Source organism: Vespa mandarinia, chromosome 23 (assembly GCF_050613455.1).
Source record: "Vespa mandarinia isolate Hongniang chromosome 23, ASM5061345v1, whole genome shotgun sequence".
Classification (NCBI taxonomy): domain Eukaryota; kingdom Metazoa; phylum Arthropoda; class Insecta; order Hymenoptera; family Vespidae; genus Vespa; species Vespa mandarinia.
Genome location: NC_140832.1, coordinates 3,420,363 through 3,443,542, shown reverse-complemented (window position 1 = coordinate 3,443,542; position 23,180 = coordinate 3,420,363). Strand labels below are relative to the sequence as shown.

Genomic DNA, 23,180 nt, shown 5'->3' with positions numbered 1-23,180 from the left:
ACGGCTGACGTTTCTCTCGCCGTGTTCCTTACAAAAAGAAATAAAGAAAAAAGGAAGAAAAAAGGAAAAATAAAAAAGAAAATGAAAGAGAAAGAAGAAACGCGTGGGCGACTTCCACGAGTTCACCTCGAGTCGGCACGGGCCTTCATTAACTTTATTGTTCTCCTCCTCCTCCTCCTCTTCCTCATTCGAACTCCTACGGAAAGGCGATTGCCTTCTCGGATATCGAGTTCTTCTCTTTCGAGTTCTTCTCGTAATGTCTGCGATCTACTCTATACATATTCGAAAGAAAGAAAGAAAGAAAGAAGGAAAGAAAGAAACTGAAGAGAGGAAAGGACAAGTTCTTATAATCGTCCTTGATATCGAAGGCTATATTTCTTTCCGTCCGAATGAACTCTCTGAATTTCATCATGCATCCCGAATGACTTTATTTTTTTCCTTTTTTCTTTTTACTTTTTTTTTTTCCAAATATAACGAGCCGAGATCGAACATGTCGAAACCGGAAAATTGAAAATGAAACAAAAAATAAAACAGGGAAAAAAAAGCAAAAAAAAAAAGAAAAAAAAGAAGTACAAAAACTTCTCCCGGATCTGTATAATTAATAGTTTGAGAGGAGGCGAAATCAAGTAATTATTATTTCTCACTACACCACCCCAACTCGCTCCTTTAACCTTTCTCATTCGAGATAATTTGAGTATGTTAGAGCGATCGATCAGTTCCATGTTTATAAATACAACGCGTTCGTGCTGTCGCCCGTATAATCCTTTGTCCTTCGGACGATCAACAAGAGGAGAAAACACCATTCGCATTTTTACATTATTCGCTCGCATAAAATTCTACGAAACGATTTCGTCCCTGGCATTAGTAGTAGTAGTAGTAGTATTATCAACAGCATGAGTCATTCTTTCATACGTGTCAACTCACTTCGTATTTTGTGTATTGACAAATATGATGCCATATAGAACGGAATCTATATTATATTGTATAAGATAAAGAAAAATAAACTAAATAATAATAATAATAACAATAATAATAATAAAGTTTCAAAACTTAACAGCAGTTTGATATTGTTTCCCATGGCCATTGTACAGAATGAATGATAGAATTTGTCATTCGTAAATGAGATTACTGGGTGTGTGTGCAGGATGAATACGTTCCGAGGTCAATCAGAATATTGGTATTGGTGTTAACATGTAGTGATATTAACGTGTGAGTGAATGATTTTTAGGAAGCAATGGAAGACCAGACGAGTCATTTGCATTGTTGAATTGGATAATGCCGTATAGTGTTATATACCTACTATCCTATAGTATTGTTTCGTATAGTTTCGTAATGTCTCATATATCGTAGTATATAATTGCATCGAGACAATTGTAAAAACGTAACATATATCATATTATAAGTTATATGTAACAAGTACTTTTTATAAATATATTATATCGGTTGTTGATAATGTATGAAAATTTACGCAAAACAAATGATTGTGGATGTTCATATATTAAAAAAAAAAAAAAAAAAGAAAAAAAAAATAAAATAACTTCGTGCGCTTAATTTTATAAATTCAGTATTAATAACATTGCATCTGTTGTAATTAATTTAAATCTGTTTAGGATGAATTTATATGATCATTAAAAATAAATTTTCAATGTAGAAAAATATACTTTCTATCATTCAGAGACTTTTCATTCTTCTATAATATTTAAATTAAGTTGATTGATCTGAAATCTGAATGATAACATAATGATAATAAATTAAAGCAAGACAATATCAATCCTCTTTTATTTTACATATTATTCTCGTAATATATGATGAATGACTTCACGAGTGGGCGATAACCTGTCAAATTTAAATGCTTTCAAGATTGCTTATCGATTCTCGTCGGACACTTTCCGTTGAAATCTATACGCCATACATACTCTGTGGGAAGAAGAACGATCAGAGGATACGCTTCCGCGAATACAAGTTGACGCAAAGAAAATAGCGCGTTTCACGTGTCGTTTGCCAATTAAGGAATTACGTATTAATCGAGTCTCGAACCGTTATCGTTTGCTCGAGCAACAACCGGTCGGACATGAGGTCTCGACCCAAGTGAATCATACGACTGCACCATTCCGCGACTCGCGATACAAGTTGGCCGCGAGCAATCCAACAAAACGTTGTTTCCTCCTTCCTCTTCTCCCTGACAAGGACGCGATCTTCTCATCATCCTTCACGGTTGCATCCTTCGAACGATCCGAGGATTAACACCCTTACTTTTCAAACATTAAACAAGAAGATCTTTTTATTTACGTACGAATAATTTTCAATCGATTAATCACACTTTTTCATTTTACATAAAAATACTTAGATACTAATATAAAGCGTTTTTAAATGCCTTCTTAAAGGGTTTCTTTTATTTAACATGATTATAAGAAATGAAATAAGAGAAATTTTTAAACAAGTTAAGATAGTTTTGATGAATCGTCTCGGAATTTTCTTTTCATTGTCTTTTTCATCTCATTATTTTTATCTCTGCTACGAGTATATTGATACGAACAAAGCGATTTAATGCGAGAACGAACGTCTCCTTTTCTAATTGTAAATTTTAATTTTAAATCAATTCAGAAAAAAATTTTTTCGAAATCAAACACAATTTTCGATCGGCTTACGTTTTTTCCCCATTATTTTTATTTCTGGTACAAGTATAATAACGCAAGCAATTTGAATGCGTAAACGAGCTAGCATCGTACTTGTCTACCTTCGCTCGCACAGGAGACTTTAGACCGGTATTGGAAGTTCCGTGACTGGCGTACAAATAGGTCGTAGAGCGGCGATCGTTATGACACTTATTCCTTTTTTTTTCCTTCTAATTTCCGACAACGTTGCAACTCGAAAAGAAAAAAAGAAAAAAAACAACAAAAAAAAAATAATAAAAGGTCAAATATTTTTAGTCACGTTTATTGCTTTGCCTCTTGGCATCTCTCCCCGCTATCCCCATCCCCCTCTTACCTGTTGAAAAATTTACCCGTCGAAAGCATGAGACGATTATAAAAGCGATCATAGGAGGATAGCAAATCGTTTTAGAAATTGATCGGATATTTTCATGAAACTTTCTATCGATTATCGTGTTACTTTTCAATGTCCCTTATCTCGAGTAATATTGTTTTTATCTCTCGATATTCTCTCCTGCGTTATAAAATTCAGATAATTTTATTAATACAAATTCAATATTTCTTCTGTTGATTTTAATTTCGATCGATATTTTCTATTGTCTTCTTATGCTATTCTTTGAGTTATAAATTTGATGGTAATTAATGTTGGCTATTGATTAATTAATTTTACTCTTATTTAAATAATACAAAAAAAAAATATATAAATTAAGATTCAATTTTAAATCGATCGAACGAAAAAAATGTCATTTATTCGCTTCTCTATTCTGATCTTTCATATTTATTTTGTAATATATACAATCAAAATATTTTCTATATTATATCAGAAATATCGTTTAATATATTTATATAATTATTGAATTATTCAGTATATATATTTAAATAATATTTTAAAGATGATAATTGAAAAAAATAACACACATATACACGAAGAAACATAGTTAGACAGATGAAATTGAATATCGAGAAAAATACATGAAATTATCATACTGCGTACGGATTAAATTATACGACAATATAATTAAATGAAACGATAGTATCGATATCATCGTAGCTGAGATAACCTTGATAGAAGGTAATTTCTTTACAAGACGAACATCACGTTCAACGACACTTTCCCTGTTTAACTACAACACTGTGTATATTTCTTATATCTCGAGACGAGTTTCTAAACGATAATCGTTTTATTGGGCTATTTTCTTCATATTTCGCTTATGTTAGCCGAACGTTATCCGGTCGAACGTCAGCAACGGAAATAGTTTCATGCGATTAGCATAGAGGTATCTACTCGCAGGAGTTTCATACGTTTAACTTTAAACCATAAATATAGTGAATAATCGGATACTTGAAAATTGCCAATCAAAAACTCATCGTCATTTGGCCAAATGTGAAAGTGGGTTGACGCGTACGCAATGATTTTGGTCCGTAAAAAAACTTTTTCGTATTTTAGAAGACGCCTCTATCCATCTCTCTCTTTTTCTTTTCTTTCTCTCTCTTTTTTTTCTCTTTCCTCTTTCTTCTTATTTCTCCTTTTATTTCTCTATCCATTTCTTTCTCTCTCTCTCTTCCTCTCTTTCTAAAATATGATCGTTTCACGAAGATATAAAGTTATGCAAAGCTCTTTTATGATTTTCCTACCTAGCTATCTCATTTCGTCACGGCACATTTCATGGCATAACATCAGTAAAGATCGCGATAATCGGATAAATCGAGCATATTTTACGAGCATTTCTATGTTAATTCATCTAAAATATACTCGTCTATATGTTTACAACTATTTTGCGACTGTTATTTTGTCTATATTTTCTCTGTTTATTAACTCCTCGATCGTTGAATCATATATATATATATATATATATATATATATATATATATATATATATATATGTGTAAAATCTGCAATTATATAATATCAGCCAAAAGTATCTATGTCCAGGTGATTTAAAAAATTCGATTATTATTTTATATTATTTTTGAGATCTTTTGTCAATTCTTCTTTTTTCAAATTAACTTTTTTTACAGCGATTAAGTCTAATTACGAAATTGAAGGTTTAACTAAAAGAATAATCAATTTTTAAAATCATTCAAATCTTTTGATCTGTACAGGTACCTGTATATGACCTTCATCTCTTATATACACATATATATATATATGTATATATGTAGTTTTTTTTTTTAAATAGAATGTATATCATTGATTGATAATGTAGAACGGTGAATCGAACGGGATTTGACAGCTACGAATGGACGAAGATATATACGCTCAAATATATCAGCTGCGATGTAAGAACGCTATGTATGTATAAATGCTAGTTGGCCGATAACAAAGCGTAAACGGCACACTGCGATGCGGGTGTCTCTGATAACTTGATAAGCAGTCTTCTCTTCCCACGCCATAAACGTTTGGTTTGTCGTCCATTTCTGTTTTTCAAGACAAAGGCTTTTTGCCTCGTACTCGAGAATAATTTCATTCGAATAAATGTGAAAATTGTATGTTATACTAATCAATCATCTCTTAAATCGATACGTGTTCATTCAAACACGTAGAAATTTATATACATAAAAATAGGTTATATATAAAGATTTTTATAAATGAAAATTTTTCATTAACTTTTACGAATTTTAATTTTATTATTAACATAAAAAAAAAATTAATATCTATGACTATTTTAAATATTCCTACAAAGGTTGAAACGCATGTCGTCTCATGTGCGATTTTTTAGATATTTTTTAATAAGGATAATGGTTATCTGTTACAATTTTTGCCATGTCAAGAGAAATATTAATGATATGAAAGAAAAATTACTCTCATTTTTCTTTTTCGACGTTATTATCTATAAATTATGATTTTATATGTATAATTATGATGTATATCTCGTATGTAAATTTAGATACGACCTAATAAACATAATTCTTCTACCATACGTGCCAGCTGAATATTTCAAGATTTTGTAAATTTGTCAAACACATTATGCGTTTTATTTTAATTTATTTCCATCGCAATTTAGCTGTTGGTTCTCTTGGTGAAACCTTGCGTTTATTAGAATAAATTACAACGAACAGATTTATAATTCGATATGTTGTTTACCATGCGATTCGAAAAGTTTTCGGATTACACTCAGATGAGTCGTGCGATTAAACCAAGTGGATTTATCTTGAGAGCTCGCGAAGCGTCACGTTTTATTCCGGAATCTCTCGTTTTGGTCGTAGATCGACTATCTCGCACGACGTCGCTCACTCCGTGACATCCACGACACGTATTTCGTTTTGCTCGAGATTGCCACTCTTGCCGGAAATATCTCTTTCGGTGAAATGATTTACTCGAGCTAATTTATACGTTACATTTTCAGAATCCTTTCCGTCGTGCTACCGTTTTCTTCGTTAGCTTTGGCATAATTCAAAATTTTTCCAACTCGCATGAATTATTCGTCCGAAAGTAGGCCAATTGTAGACGTGAAACTTCTTTCATCAAGCATTGCATATCGTTGAATCTAGATAATGAATGAAAAATGTACCAGTAAATAAATCTTTCATTTAATCTTATTTTGTATTATTTTCATTTATAAATTTATTAATTTTATACTAAAATACGATTTGTGCAACCAATTTCATTTATATTGAAAATTTAAATATATAATTTCCAAGATGAAAATTAAATATATATATATATATATATATATTTATTTATTTCATCTAAATTATAGATTACATCATCATCTATATTATAAACGTTTCTTGTAAAAGTGTAATTTTGTAAAAGTTAAAGAAATCTATTCGACATGTAAAAAAGAACTTTCTTTCGAAATTAATATTGAAGAAAATCTTTATCTCTTATATTATTCCATAATACATTGAAAATAGAGAAAATTTTATGAGAGCTGATTCGAGAGTGAAAATAATTAAAACGTACGGACGATCTTAGATTACAGTTTACATTTTTACGTAATTTTACAGGATGTCCTCGATTTAGTCGAACTTTCATCGTCGTTTCTTCGTATAAATATTGTACATTAGACTTCTTCTCTCTATATGAAGGTCTTTCGTACGATGTAACGTTAATTAGTATCGACGATTATAGAGCGAATGTACACGAATACACGATTACGATTCATTTAGGAACCTTTTCCCTCGGGTCAATTCATCCGAGGAAAGTTTCGTCCCCAAATCGCAACGAGTCCCAGTTTTCCTTCAACAGTAAATACGAATGGATGAGGAATCGAGAGCTCGACCCGAATTTCATTCCGGAGGACGGAACGTGCTCCGGTATACATACATCCGTCCGTCCATCGTTCGTACGACGTACTTATAGTGACTTTGTAATGACTATCGTCATAAAAATGTATTCCACTCGATGAGAACAAGAGTGGCATAAGCTAATTTTCCTTGTCTTCGATATATGCTTTTTACGTTTTACGTATGTGCATATATATGTTAAATATGTCTGTAGAAATTTCAAAGCGATGCGTTCTCAATCTTATATTATAATTAAGGAAAACTCGTACCGATAAAGATATCAATTTTTCTTTTGCGATTAATTTGTCATTTGTTTGTCTTTTCTATAATAAAAAATAATTAATATTAATATTTATAAATATGTATATTTATATTAACGATTAAAAAATAAATGTACTATTTGTTTCTTATTCCTAACAAGAAATAATAAGTGATATATATAGCGATATATTTAATATATAAGAATAATAATATAATACATTCTACTTTGATTTTTTGTCTAATTTAAAATGGAAAAAAGGATAAAAGGAAAGATTAACAATAATAAATAAATGAAAAAAAAAGAGAATAAAGAAAGAAAAGGAAATAATAATAGTATACTTTTAACTAGGAAGTATTATACCTTCCGATTCTTCCTTTTATGATACATAATTTTGTCAAATCTTAAAATTGTATTTTTAAGGGTAATAAATTTAATGAAATTTCTATTATACGAGAGAAAAGAAAAGTCTAGATATTGAGAAAAAAAAAAGAAAGAAGGAAAAGACAAACAAGACCATAAGATTTGTTACGTCAACTAATTAAAGTTTAAAATTTCATCGGAATCATTAATCTTTTTACCAGCACTAAAGGAAAGCAAACAATAACGCCTTTCTTCAAAGCAATCATAAATCTTCATACTTATACACACTTATAATTTCATGATCGTAAAACCGGATAATTCACGACGCATTACGCGCACAAACGTGGAGCGTAATTACGTTCTTACTCGTGCCGACGGATCGTCCGAATCGACAGACACGCGATTTCTACGTACTTTATACTCGTGATTCGCAAGGATCGATATTTCATCTATTGATAAAATGATCGCTCTTATCCTCGACATCTTTCGTGAACTGACGTTTTTATGTCGCGAGAAATAGATGCGCGTCCTTGGAGCATATTATCTCTTTTTTTCTCTTTCCTCGCGCTTTAAAAAATTATACAACATCAATTTTGACAATTTAAAATATTAATCTTGATTGTTAGTAAATTTATATCTCGTTATATCTCGTTTGATGTTTTTTATTCAGACTGTGAAGATATCTAAAATTGCTTTATAAAAACTAAATAGACAAAATTGACTTAATCATTAAAGATGGAGTTGAGTAATAATTTTTTTTTTATTTTTTTTTTTTTTATTTATCTTTTTTTTTGTTGTCCATTTTCGCTCTTCGTACGAGCAACATATAATGAATTATTTTTAATTCCTACTGAAATGTCGAAAACATTTTACATCTAGCTTAATAAATTTGTCAAATAATATGCGTAATTCTTCTTTCGCTCTTTTCGTTCTAAAAATTGAGCGAATATACAATATTTCTTTTTCATTTCTCTTCTTCTTCGTACAATAATGGAATGATAACTTCTTTAATATTAATGCATTTTTTTTTTAACGAATTTAACAGAGAATATTAAATATAAGGGAACAATTGACGTATGCAAAATGTAAGATGCCAATTTAAACAAAAATATGTCTTACGTAAAATTCGTTTTATTTATAATAATCTCGTGAAACATTACAAATCACATAGCTTTTTCATTTTACATTATAGGTATTAACTTTAGTTGTTCAGTCACGGATAACTGTATTCTTAACTTTTTCAACATCGAATATCAAATCGCCCGCAAAAGTGGTCTCGACGAAGTGCACTTTTCATGCGCAACGGAACTTTAACCGCTAAGATCGATGGGGAAAAGTAAAGATCAAAAGAGAAAAAGAAAAGAAAAGAAAAGAAAGAAAGAAAAAACAATTGATTTCAGTTGAAAACATATTTCCTTACGCCATCTTTTTATCTCGATAAAAGCCATTCTATCTGAAAACTTCAATCATTATGCAGGAAATATAAAGTAGTGTTTTTATCGTAACAACGATCCATTTGATGGCACAGATGATCCAGCCAAAGCCGTGAAACGCTTTTCGAAATCGCAAGTGAACCAAGGTCACCTACTTTTAAAATACACGTCGGACAACGCCAAGTTTCACTCGGACACCAAACATGTTTTCACGTAAAACATGTTTACGTATTTTCGATGATGAATCCATATTTAAGAATACATACATACATACATATATATATATACACATGGTTTCTTAATGGACTCGTAATTGAAATGAATGATCGAAGGAAACAATGAACTTCCATACATTTAATAAGGTACCAATTCTTTGTCGTCGTATTCATTGTATGGGCAAGAAATTTAAGGAAGATTCGATTATTTAAAAGTGTCCCAAAGTGTTATCACGATTTGACTTCAAAAAACACTTTACGATTTGGCAAACAGGAAGGAAGAAACATGACACAGAAGTCGGTGCTTTCCATTTTTGGTCACGGCCCATTCTCACTCAGTTAAAAGCCGACTTTGTCACCTTAATTATCCTCTCGTGTCTTCACATTAAATAGATTTCACTTTGAAAGTAAATACGATGTATTTTTGACCAATTTTATCCGTACCTTTGTTTCATTTTTTTTATTCACTCTACTCGTATACTTTTATATAGAGATTAGAGGATACTTAAACTGGAAGAGAGATTTAATTAAACCGGCTATAGCTTTTTGGTTTTTTTTCTTTTCTATTCCTTTTTTCAAAACACAAACCTACACACACACACACATATATGTATATAAGAGAGCACGATTCTGTAGACGAAGGAGAGCGTTCATAAAAATATAATAAAGACATTAATCATATAATATTTATACATTAATTTCATAACATTTTAAATTCGATCAAATAATTGATTCAATTTTCTGTCATAACAGACGAAGCTACGAAATACACGATTTCCGAATGATATTACGATTAAAAATATTGTGTTGTTATCTTTACTTGGATGGAATTTTTTTCAAAAAGAATATTCACCTTGAAAGATTCGAAAAGTCTACAAAAGCAAGATAAAAGTTTAATTTCGTATGGATAAATATTAATAGATTATTTTATATATAATCAAAGATTATTTTGCATAACACCTGTTACATATCATTTATTAACGACTCTTCGTAAACAATACATTGGTTCAATAAGCTTGCGCCATAATATTTGATTGCTAATTCATTTTAGTACATTTCATATCCGGCGGATAGAACGAAACATTGATTCGACCTATAAATCGTAATCAATTCTATCGATATACCTCTTATCGTTTTTAATTAGACGAATATGGTCTCTTATCCATCCGTCGATCATTGGATACAGCGGGATCTTTATACGACGTTTCCTTCCGTCTGTAATATCTCAAGGAAAAAAAAAAAAAAAGAAATGAAAAGAAAGAAGGGAAAAAGAATTAATATTCGTCATTAGCAAAGCAATCTACTTCCTTTCGCATTAATCACATCTATAAATTATCGTAATTTTTAATAAAATTAAATTTACACTTGACTTTTGGAATTAAAATTCCATGTTATAATGTATTATATCCTTTAATTCAAAATAATATATATTCCGTAATATATATCGAACATAAAATTTTCAATATCACGATCATCATCAAGTATAAAATGATGTGTATATATATGTATATATAAATACACACATACGTACTTATATAAATATATGTATATAATACACGAACATGACATATCGAAGTAAGAACTTTACGTTCTTGTAACCGGTATCCTTTTCTCTTCTTTTCCTTCTTAAATCATCGTGTATAAGAAGATAGGATACGAGTACACGTGGTCGAACCCGATCGGAGTTAATTACCGAGGTGTCGTAATGACCGATCGCCTTTCTCGGTTTACCGGTGTCCACCCATCGTAGGTCTGTCTGTCCTAATGAGAGTACTCAATACCAATGTCCAGACGTATCGATATACCTAAGCGTCTTGTCAGATCGACGAAGAGAAGATAAAAAGAGAGAGAAAGAAAGAGAGAGAGAAAGAGAGAGAAATCTAGACACCCGTAATCGAAGCATAATGGACGTACATACATACTTTGGACTTGAGTCCGTGTTTCGCTGATCTTTATGACTCCTATCTACGTAAGGATCTATTTGCTACCGCTTAATTTTCTTCCTTGGAGGATTGATCTACCTTTGAAATCGTTTGAACTCCAATTAATTTGGTAATTACATTGTTATTGTAATTATCTTATTACACGTACCGTAGGCGTAACGTTTCGCGAGACTTTTATTTTTAAGAGATCAAAATCATTCCCTTTCGAACTATCCAATGTAAGCTTCTAAAACGAATTTTATCAGATTAAACAACATTCTAGACATTTATCCGAGTATCAACGTGATATTAATATCGACACGTTTCTCTCAATGAAACGATACTCATTAAAGTGAAAGATGAAAAAGAAATGTTTAAATGTCAGTTTGATTTTGTTAAAAGATTTGACAGTTTCTTTGACGTTTCATTGAAAGTCTGGATTCTTATCGATCGGTTGCGATACTTACAAAGTAGATATACAATATTGACTTTCTGAAGAATTTACAGAGAAAAAGGGCGGGTCTTATCGGGTTCGTACGTACTCATTCCTGGCTGTTTCAAAAATAGAACGAGAGATTGGAATACGTGTCCTTCAAGAAGGAGAGAAAGAGAGAGAGAGAGAGAGACACGTACACGTATCGCCGTTATCGATTTCTCCGGTCTGATTGTAATAATATCGATAAACACCTGCCAGTTATCCGGTACGTAAAGTTTTCGGTACACGATAGACTCGAGAGAACATACTATAATACGAATTCAACTGTATGCTCATCGATTATAGTGATGTATTGGTAACATGCTTTTGCTACCGGTCGAACGATGTTCATCTTACCGATAAATTATACAAATCGGTCGCCCACTCTTCCTTAATGCATAGTACATTATCTTCCTTTTTTTCTTTTTCTTCTTTTTTTTTTTTTTTTATTTTCTCTTCTTTCTTTTTTTTCCTTTCACGATCGAGCAAGATGATAATCTTCGTGTGTTAGCAGAAAATTGAAATGATATTTATGTTTAATGCTCGTTCTTAAAGATACGGCCATTCGTGTTCATCGTAAATGAAGTTAAATAAGAAAGAGAGAGAGAGAAATTAATTTTTTCTTTGCGACACACTTTTAATACTAGAATATCGATCGTATCTCGAAAAGATTATTATATCGAATATACATTAACAGGAAACGCTCTCCTGTGGTCTCTGATGGTTGATATTTTTATCTCTAACCACGCGCTTACATAATTCTATATACTTAAAAAATTATGTATATGTATATATATATATATATATATATATATATATATATATACTTCAGTGTCGTGCATATATACCCGTTGCATAACATCGAAGCAAATTACATAAGGTATTCTTTGGGTAGATTATTATCGTGTTTAGGTGCACTTTCTTCCCATTCCGTGTTCCAACTCGTTGGTCAATATCGAACGTTCATCCTTATCGTTAGATCGAGGTTTGCTCCCTTTCTTAACAATAGTACTTACTCGTTAATAAATTGAAGAAAATTTTCTATGGCTTGGTTATGACATTATCGTTGATAAATATACAAGGTGTCTCAATTTATTTTTATCGAAATGAACAAAAAAAAGGTCGATTTTATACAAACGAAAAAAAAAAGATTTCGACGAACACTTGGATCTTTTATTTATTTTCATTGAACGATTATGTATAATAAGATAAATACTTCTTATCTTTATTATCTACATATTAATCCTGTGAAGGTCGCCATTAATTCGATATATATTCATGCAAAAATTCTTTTTTAAGGTTTATATTATTTTTCTTACGACCGACAAAATGTAATATTGATATTTTTTTTTTTTTTTTTTTTTTTTTTTTTTTTAATATGGATTATAATTATTTCGATGAAAAGAAACATTTGTCATGTATTCGAATAGTTTGCAACACAATATTTGAATAATTGTATCTTGCAGATACAAGGCGATTCTATAATGAATGTTGGAGTACGCGATTTCCTCAAGGTTAACGTATTATATGCGGGTTATTTTGTACTTTATTAATCTCTTGCCGTGGAAGCTATTTTTGACGATTACGCAAAGTACATTTTACATCTTTAAAATTCACATTTAGAATGGTCCAAACTAAATGAAATTTCTTAATTTATATTCATAACTATTAAAACTTCGAATTTATTAGGAGGATCATAAAAAAAAGAAAAAACAATTTTAACATAGCAGAAAAACGTAACGAAAAAATTAATATTGCAACACATTTATAATATTTAGCAGATATATTATTTTTTTAATCAATTAATACAATTTATGCACTTAAAGTGAGTGATCTCATTGGAGACAAGTTCCTTTATAAAGTTCTTTTATACATTTTATACGATATAATGTATACAAGAATATTGAAATGTATCGATTTTTATGAAATACGTATATGAACGTCACGTATATACGTCAGCTATATGAACAAGCTAATCTGATCTACCTAATATTGTTTTCATTCGCAATAAAAACGGTGACCAAATAAAAACGGAATTTTCTATTGGTCGCATATACCTATTTAATGTGTTAACAAATAAGATAGGTAAATATCGAGACACCCTATATAACAGATCGTGGTAACGTTTAGTAGACGTTATTGCGCAAAGAAACAAAGTTCTCTAGCACGACTCGTTTAAACTTCGTCGTCGTGCCATCTCAAGAGCTTACTTACTCTCTGGCGCCGTTAGTAGAACATCGGACCATATATATATATACATATATATATATATATATATATATATATACTCGGTGACATGTTTTTCTTTCGTTAGCCACCAGTTCACCAGTAATGATGGAATCGTCGAAGGACGTGGCGTTCTGTCCCTGTATGTCTTTCAAAGACGGCGCGCGTATAATGACGTGTCTGGAATAGATTTCCTTCGGAGCACGTGTAACAACGGTTCTTCCAGTTTGCCGATAAGAAAAGAAATATATGTATATATGTATGTATGTATAGACATGTATACGTATGAATGTATGTGTTTATGTATGTACGTATATGTTGCAAAGAAGGTAGAACCACCGCCCGACACGATTTCACGTCTCGACCTCTTCGCGTGATTAGAATCCGAACGCAAATTTTACTTTCGTCCTTCCTTCCTAAGAAACTTTCTTGAAACTTTGTTCGAACGAAGCTATGAGGGAGAAAGAGAAAGAGAGAGAGAGAGAGAGAGATCGTAAGAAGAACACCAGAGCCTCTCGTACATATATGGAAGAATACTTTCGTAGATCGAAAAGAGACGAAAGTGGAACGTTTCGTTACGGGGGACGAAACAGGACGGCAGAAAAAAAAAGAGAAGGAAGAAAAAAGAAAAAAAAAATAATAGACGAGATCATTAAAGGAGTTCACGTGTGTATAAAGAAGTTATTAAGAGGAACGAAAAGAGCCGTCCGTGACGAATGATAATTACGACAGATTACGTTCGATCCTTGTTTATTATCGGTTGTAGATGAATCCATTAAGACGGGTTGGTTGTTTGTTGAATGGCAAAAAAGAAAGAAAGAAAGAAAGCAAAAAAAAGAGGAAAGGATAAAGAAAAAGGAAGAAATGGAATGGAAATGTAGGATCAAATTGATGGAAGTTAATTTGGGCTCATAGGAACGAGAAATTATATCATGATCGATTTGCTCTCTAGCAACTGGATTTCACATTGATCTTAAATATATATCTTTCTAATAGGAAATCCATCGTTAAATATGTTAAATCATTTGGACGTCAAGTTTGTTGAAAAAAAAAAAAAAAGAAAAAATAGTTAAATTTTGTCTTATTTCTACTTATCTCTTCTTATCACTAACAGCAATGATAAATCTCGGGAGGATACGTGCATGGCAAGTATTCGTTTCACCTGGGCGATTACAGTCAAAGAGGGTTTGCTTTTAAGAGAAACGGACGTTACTCGCGAGCGTAGAAATTTTACACGGCTTCTTGATCTCGTTCATATGCACGATCGATGATCGTCCTGCATTCCTTACAAACGTAAAGAAGAAAAAATAAAAAAAAAAAGAAAGAAAAAACGTTAATTCCAGTAGTGGCGATCCAGTCTTGCTACTTTCACGATTTATCGACTCATTTTATTCGAACGTTCGATAAAAATCTCTAATGTTTCCTAAGTAATAATAATTTGTATATGCAAAGAGCGATATTTATTTCTTCTAATCTTCTTCTACATCCTCTTCCTATAGTTCTCGTAACATTAAAAATGATATATATATATATATATTTATTTATTTATTTATTTATTTATTTAGAATCAACTCATTCCAGTAATTTATTTATCGACTTACATTATGCATTCTAATCATTATTAATGTTATTATGGATGTGCGTGTACAGAAAGTTTCGTGTACCGTTTCGGAAGAAGGAAAAGCATCTGTGGGAACGTCGAATAGTAGAATGAATTAAAATTCTATGCAGCTACGCTATCCCATATCCGGTACCGATTAAAACGTCTTTTTCATCTTAATACGGTCGTCGATGCCTCGAGACCCCGTGGTCTCTCACGGATTTATATTACGGTCGATGTTTTGATCGACTATTAATCAATACTGTCAAACGATTAATCATCGGAAATGCATTTGTATTGTTGTGCACAAACATCACGTCGAACAATGGCACCCTTTTATTCTCCTGCCAACGCCATAGGTCTCTTTGTTTTCTTTGTGAATAGCTCGAAAATTTGTTAACATATAATTCAACGTGCGGAAATGAATGCACATAATTGGCATTTTAATAAATCCATGACAGATATTATTATTCAATTATTTTGATTGAAACATTATACTATTTAAATGATATTTTATTATACATATTTATGTATATATATATATATATATACACCTATGATTATAATGTCATTTATAATATATTTTGATTTGAATTTGTATAGAAAGAGCGATTGAAAATACATATTATTTAAATGAGCTCACGGTAAACGCATGTTTCTGGATTACGTGAACGAACATGGGAATTGTGTTTTAAGAACGACTATCTTATTCTCAGAGCACGTCGTTGCATTCCAGATTACAGAAGGAATCAAAGGCAACAGCCGCTTACCAAAAAACGTGATAGGACGGTTAATGTTGTATTAAAAGATGCACTATTAATCCTTTCTATGCTATGAACACATACATGAATTTCAAGTATAACTTATGTTATAACTTACATTGATTTGTTTAATCGTTACACCTATCTGTTAGATTGTGGAATGAAAAATAATTTCAACTAATGTAATATCTATGTATACATATGTATATCTGAGATAAATACGATTACAATAGATTAATTTTCAAATAATTTTAAATAAAATCGAAATTATGATTAATTGTATATTCATTCCAGTGCATATTTTAACATAACAAATAAATAACACTATGTAGCTTTAAAGTCATAAATTATAAAAAAAATGTATATTTTTCGTAGAGATTAACAAAAATTAATTTATAAAAGATTAAAAGAGTACTATCGTAGAAATTATAGATTTATCAAAAAGCTTTATTCCATTTATTTAAAAAGTGTTATTTATTTAAAAATAATCGACAAAGAAAATAAAATAAAATTATATTTTACAAATAATTGTTCACTAAGCACAAATCGTTAGATCTAATAACATTGTTAGACATTTAAATCTTAGAGAAAATCCTGACTAATCCAGTTTTACGTTTGTCTTGTTTTTTTACAGAAGCCAATCAAAGGCTTCTTACTTGGCATATAGAAGAGAACGTGGCGCCCCTGACAGCGAAGGTAGCTACAAAAGAACGATGTCTCCGACCTCTCGTTTAGAAGATTGGCCACCTCCACGGGATCACGATGATCCAGTTCTGTTGCGTGTTACGCCACATCATCCATTACAACACCATCACCATCATCATCATAATAGTCATCAACAACAGCAGCAACAACAACAATCACACGAACTTGCCAAATCCCATAGCGTCGACGCTCTTCACCATCGATTAGAAGAAAAGTCAGGCCAACAGCATCAACACTCGGTCGAATCGATCGGGAAATTATCCCACGAATTAACTAAGAAACTTCAAATTGCTGACGCTAGAACACGTACCAATGAGAACAACAATAATGACAATCTAGAGGATCGACATCATCATCATCATCATCATCATCATCAACATCAAGAGAAAAGATATCAGGAAAAGAGGCACGATTATGAGCAACGAAGAGAACGATTATCTCCCCAGAGCGTCGAGGTTCTCAATGATAGGAACAGACAATTGGAACGAGAGCGTAGAAAATTAGCTGCCAGTTGCGAGCCCTTATCAGAAAATAGAGAGGTAAGGTAAAATACGTAGGAACGTAATATTATTGGATTGTTTAGGAACAAATAAAAGAATTTAACGAAATAAAATGTATAAAGGATTTGTTATAATATCTTCATTCGATACAGTTATACAAAAAAAAAAAAAAAAAAAGAAAAAAAATACTAATACTTTTACATATATGTATATGGATAAACAACATAAAGAACATTCCGTGCAATCCAATAATTAACGATAATATTATTATTAAAGGTAAACATATTATACTAGAATGTACTTTTGTTTCGTTTTTCTAGAAACAGCTTCGTAATGTCGAAAGTGGTTCTCAACCAGCAGCCGGTGAGGATTTCTTCCGCGAAAGAAGTGCAACGATCGAAATGACCTCGCAAAATATCGAATTACTGAACCGTAGGAATGAGAAACGATCCAATGGAGGAAGTACGTCGACCGGTACAATGTGCTCGTACACGGTAAGCACGACGACCTCCTCGATGACTACTACGATTACCAACATGACAGGTAATTGCTGGTCGAGAGGACAGGAAAATGTTGTCGTTCAGAAAACGGTAGAATCGATGTCTCATCATGACAAACCACCACCGCCAAGTAGTTCACCACCAAGATCTCCGGAAAGAGGAAGTCCAAGAGGAGCAATCCCACGAAGATCCGGAAGCTGTTCGAGCTCCTCCTCTTCCGGTAGATCGACCGATCCCACGTCATCTCCTCGAATCTTAACTTATGGAACGCCAACCAAGAGTACACCGAATTCCCCAACTAGAGAAGAAGGTTCCACCGATCAAAGGAAAGTTTCGAGTCCAACTCAAACGGATAGTACAGTCTCTTGGAACGGATCCAATTCTGCTGGTCAATCATTGAATCAGCGTTCGTGCCAAACGAGAGAAACGGAGAATCCTAGAACAGAAAGAACGGAGAGATCGTCCGGTAGTTCAAAATCAAGATCGACGGGAAGTAGATTCTCTTCGAATTCCTCTTCGTCTTCGTCTTCTTCTTCGTCTTCGTCTTCGTCTTCGTCCTCATCATCATCCTCCTCGATCTCAAGTGTATCCAAATCCTCCACCTCGTCCTCACCTAGAAACTCACCTGTCGATGAACAGGATAAGAAACCTTCATCATCAACCACTTCACCTTGCGTCTCTCCACAACCTGGCATCGAAGGCTTGACTTTGGTACAGCGTACCGAAGTAGTTCTTAGAGTTAACGCTGCTACAAGTGACGCGGCATCACAGACCGATCTCATGGAGCAAACCGCAGAGCAAAACATTGTCAAACAGGAGGAACCTCTTCTACCGGAACCGAGAAAAAAATTACCGGAGGAGATTGAGTGCGAAGAACTCAGCAGAGATCTAGCCAGTCAACTAAGTCCAAACGACAAATTGGTCCCCATTCTAGGTAAAACTTATTTCGAGCAAATTCTATTCTCGTCTTACCCATACAAATCTTATGGAAGTTAACTCGATTAATCTACGGTGCTCGTAATAATTTCCTTTGTTCGGTTCCGGTATAATCTACCTACGCGTTACGTCAATGCTTCTTTATTGCTTTCAATGTTATTCGTATAACTTTGCGTTTATCGTCGAAAGATAATAACGAAGGTCAAGTCGTAGTTGTGTTATTTTTTTTTCCACATTTTTCAATAAATTATAGATAATTTTTTTTACTTCGTTTAATTTTTGAACATTTACGCGTTTTCAATGCAAAGTATTATTTGAATCTTACTTAATTAATTTATTACATCCTTATGAACAATTTCAATTTTAAATAACAATTACAACTAACTTTATAAGATGTAACCAAATAGATTTGTTTATATCGAAGATTTAACAAATACATATCGGCTATATAATCTTGGTCCATAGTCTTTTCAATATAATAAAATCGATATTATTTAAAATATTATTTGAACCTATCATTGAAACTTAAGAAATTTGATTAGCTTATCATATTTTCATTCGATAATGTATGCATACCGTATTATGTTGTTATATATATATATATAGTATGTAGATATATATATATAGTATGTAGAATAATTGATCGAGCTTCGTACACGTGTACTACGCGTTAGAGCGAGTAAGTGATAAGGGAGGAGGGGAGAGGGCAGGGGGAATATGACGCGTAGTATTAGTAGCACCAGAGCGACGACCCTTTATTTTAATAAGCGTTAAACGAATCAACGACCCCGGTCGCGTTATTCAATTATACGTCATTGCTCTTTCTCTCTCTCTCTCTATTTTTCTTTCTTGCGTGTTCGCACTCGTACTCGTGATACTAGATGCAACAGTCCCCGTCGCATTATGGCTTCTATGCGGTACGCGCGTAAACTCCTCGAGCGTGAAACACTGAACGAACAAAGGGAGCGAGAGCGCGAAGCGAGACCTTCTCCCTTCCCTTATTTCAAGCTGACTGTTCGCTCGACTCAACTAATTTTTTTTCTTTCTTTTTTTTTTTTTTTTTTTTGTTCTTTTCTTATCAGTTCCAGTGCCGGAGCACAAGAAACCCACCGACTACGTTTCCGGTCTCTTTAGGGTGGAAGCGACCTTGCAGTCAAGACCGAGGCGGCGACTCTCCCTTGAGGAGTCGATGGCCTCCTGCGTCGTAAATGCAGATGACGATGAGAAAAAGTGAGTTATTTATCGTAATTATCTTAAGTATATAATTTCTCTAATAAATTTCGAAAGAACAAATTCTTCATAAATTACAATCGCAATTATATCGTAGATATTGTTTCTTTTTCCATCGATGTTTATCAACGGACATGATCGATTCCTGAAAGTAAGAAGTTTTCTTCGTACTTGTTTCTAAATTTAAACGTGACTAGTTGCGATCTCTACGTATACGTATGTACTTACGTCTATGTACTTACGTATATGACTTACGTACGCTGACTTATTTTTCCTTTTAATGTTACGAACTCGGCTATATAAGAATGTCTCTGTAGTGAAAATAATTTTTGTTGAATGTTTTCATAGATTTAAACGTGATCAATTTTGTTTTCAATCAATATATTGATTTATTATAATTTTGATGTTGTCAGCACAATAATAGTAATATATCTATTTACAAGATATAACATGATCATTGAAGAGTGAGGATTGATCCTTGAATCTGTTCGAACTACAACAATATTAGATAACAATAATAATAATATAATGATAATGATAATAAGAGTAATAGTAGTAATAGTAGTGTATGCGTATGTATGTCTGTATAAAGGAAGTAACACAATTGCTAATCAAATTAGTTGAAGAAATTTTATTCTCCTTTCGCAATTAGCGGTAGAAAATTTATGGACATCGTGATAGGAACATTAGGTGTTACTGTATATATAAATGGAATGTATCTTTTACACTGCTAATAAAGATTCGGTATCAGTTTTTTATCGGTACGCTCTCACTACAGAGGATTTTTTTTCCATTGAATTTCTATTAAAGTTCGACCGGTTGTACTTAATTATGTATATCTATATACATAGATACATACATACGTACTTAGTAGGTACATAGTTAAGTGCGTTAATTAGTTTCAATGAGCTCAAAGGCTTACTTCGAATGATCCTGCCGTTAGATCGCGGCAACTCTTAAGATCTTTGATTTTCACTTGGATAAAGAGAATCATTTTGTGATACTCTCTTAAACTCAATCGCTTTTAAAGAAACTTTAAAGACCGACGTTACCATTCGAATGTAATTAATCACCGTAAGCGATCACGATAAACCCTATGGACGATTCCCGTTCGCTCTTTTGGAACGGTGCCAAGGATGGAAATTTTCTCCGTGTTCACGATATCCCGCGGCTAGGAGGAAGCAGAAGCAATGAAATAAAAAGGAAAAGGAAGAAGACGATCTCGGCACGTGCTCTTGGAAACATCGCGTGCTGCTGTCTCTTGCCTGCCAAGCGAACGCACACATAATGATTCTTTATTATACCGACGAGTGACGTTTACGTGGGCGTAGACACAGCAGGATTCCTGCCGAGCATCATTAATGACTCTCCATTAACGCCGGAATTTAATTGTCGTTTATCGAGAGTTCGTCGAACGGCACACAGCATGATCGATCGGTAGCGTCGATTCGAGATGCGATTTCTCTTGATTTCCATGAGAATTCTAACCTTTCTATTTCTTTCTAGCGTTTCCCTCCTCCTCCTCCTCCTCCTCCTCCTCCTTCCTGTCCTATCGTCAGAAATTTCATCCTCTCGATCGGATAGTTAACTAAACGCTTTTCTAAGTTAATTCTCTATAACGCAATGTAACTTTGAAATTACACATTTTATTAATTATATTATATTTTTTTATGGATTCTACAAGAAAATCAACATGGAAATTATATATAAATAATATGTAATGAAATAAATGAGAATTATAATTTTCATATTATTTAATCAGTTTGTTTTTAATCCGAATAAAAATTTTTATTATAGAGAATTAATATTGATTGAACAAGAAATATGTATAGACATTGGTATACCTAATTCCTTCAATTGATAAAAAAATCGGCTCTTCTGGGTACTTTAAGATTTCATCTCTTCTCTCTCTCTCTCTCTCCCTCTCTCTCTCTCTCTTTTCTCTTTTATCTCTCATTCTCTGTCTCTCTCGAATATTCGAGGACAATACTTCCGCCGGCATGCTTAAGGAGAAAGTACTATGAGCACAAGATCGTTGCGTAAGCGACCATAAATGATATTGTCAGGCAGCGACTACTCAGTGGTTGTTGTCTAGATATCATATTATTTGCCAGTCTTGAATGGATAGTTGGTAGCATCGTTGCGGCCAATCGTGGTGCTTGTCGTATCCGTGCCAAGTTCGACAAACGTGCACAAAAATGGAAAGGAAACATTCGGAGAAGTATCGCATTGTAGCTCGAATATTACCGATAGTGTCATCCCTATACTGACTTTAATAATATCATACGTCAAAATTTTATAAAAAAAAATTATTTCGAACTGTACTCATAGTCATTTCGTAGTAATGATAATCAACTCGAATAACAAAATGATTCCCGTTATTTCGAAATATGTCGCAACTCAGTTTGTTACTTTCACGTTAGTAAAATTAGAATGCTTTCGAGGTGATAATAAAATATTCAATGTACTCACTTTGGTACTACGGAATTCTCTTCCGCTTCTCATTAGCTTACACCGATCACGAAACGTGCGAAACGAACGAGACGTAATCGGCCATAGTATGCAGTGGCATCGACGGCAATTTGTCATCGATGGAAAAAGCACATTCGTGGCGTTAACAAGATACAAACGCGTTCCTTCGTTTTATCACTTTCTCCTCTTTTATAGATTCGCATGAAGAAAAACGAGCAATGTCTACGATTTACTATCGTACGTGTTCGCACGATAACAGATGCATTCCGAGTAGAACTTGGTTTTTAATATAACATATTTTTCCTTTATTAAAGCTAGCCGCAAAAATTACGCAATTATTCGCTTCCGCGTCATAGATGAATTCATAGCTTGATATATGAAAAAAGAGAAAAAAAAGAAAAGAAAAAAAAAATAAAAGGAAAGGATAGGAAAAAAGATGACTTCAAAGGATACACGCTCCTTTTACGTCGCACGATGATTTCATCTCCGCTCATAAACCTTTTTTTTCTCTCTCTCTTTTTCCTATCTCTCTCTATCTTTTTATCCAAGCAAAGATTCACTTGGTCGACCGCTGATTCATTCGTCTCATGTATATATTCTCTCAATTGATTATTCTCAATATCGAGATTACTCACAAAAAGATTTTTATTTTGGAATAGTCTCTTAGAGATAATCGAACTCCGATAATGAAGGACAAATATT

At 32.7% G+C, this 23,180-nt stretch overlaps 1 protein-coding gene across 3 annotated transcripts in view; it reads left to right on the top strand.

The window, feature by feature from the left end:
• The window catches only part of Shrm (shroom), a 161,000-nt gene that overhangs the window by 131,802 nt on the left and 6,018 nt on the right, over window positions 1-23,180 (top strand). For all 3 annotated transcript variants that reach the window (XM_035872682.2, XM_035872684.2, XM_035872686.2), the window contains exons 8-10: window positions 16,770-17,379; window positions 17,661-18,774; window positions 19,859-20,006. In XM_035872682.2, coding sequence (XP_035728575.2) covers window positions 16,770-17,379; window positions 17,661-18,774; window positions 19,859-20,006 — 1,872 coding nt within the window. The remainder of the gene's footprint in view (window positions 1-16,769; window positions 17,380-17,660; window positions 18,775-19,858; window positions 20,007-23,180) is intronic.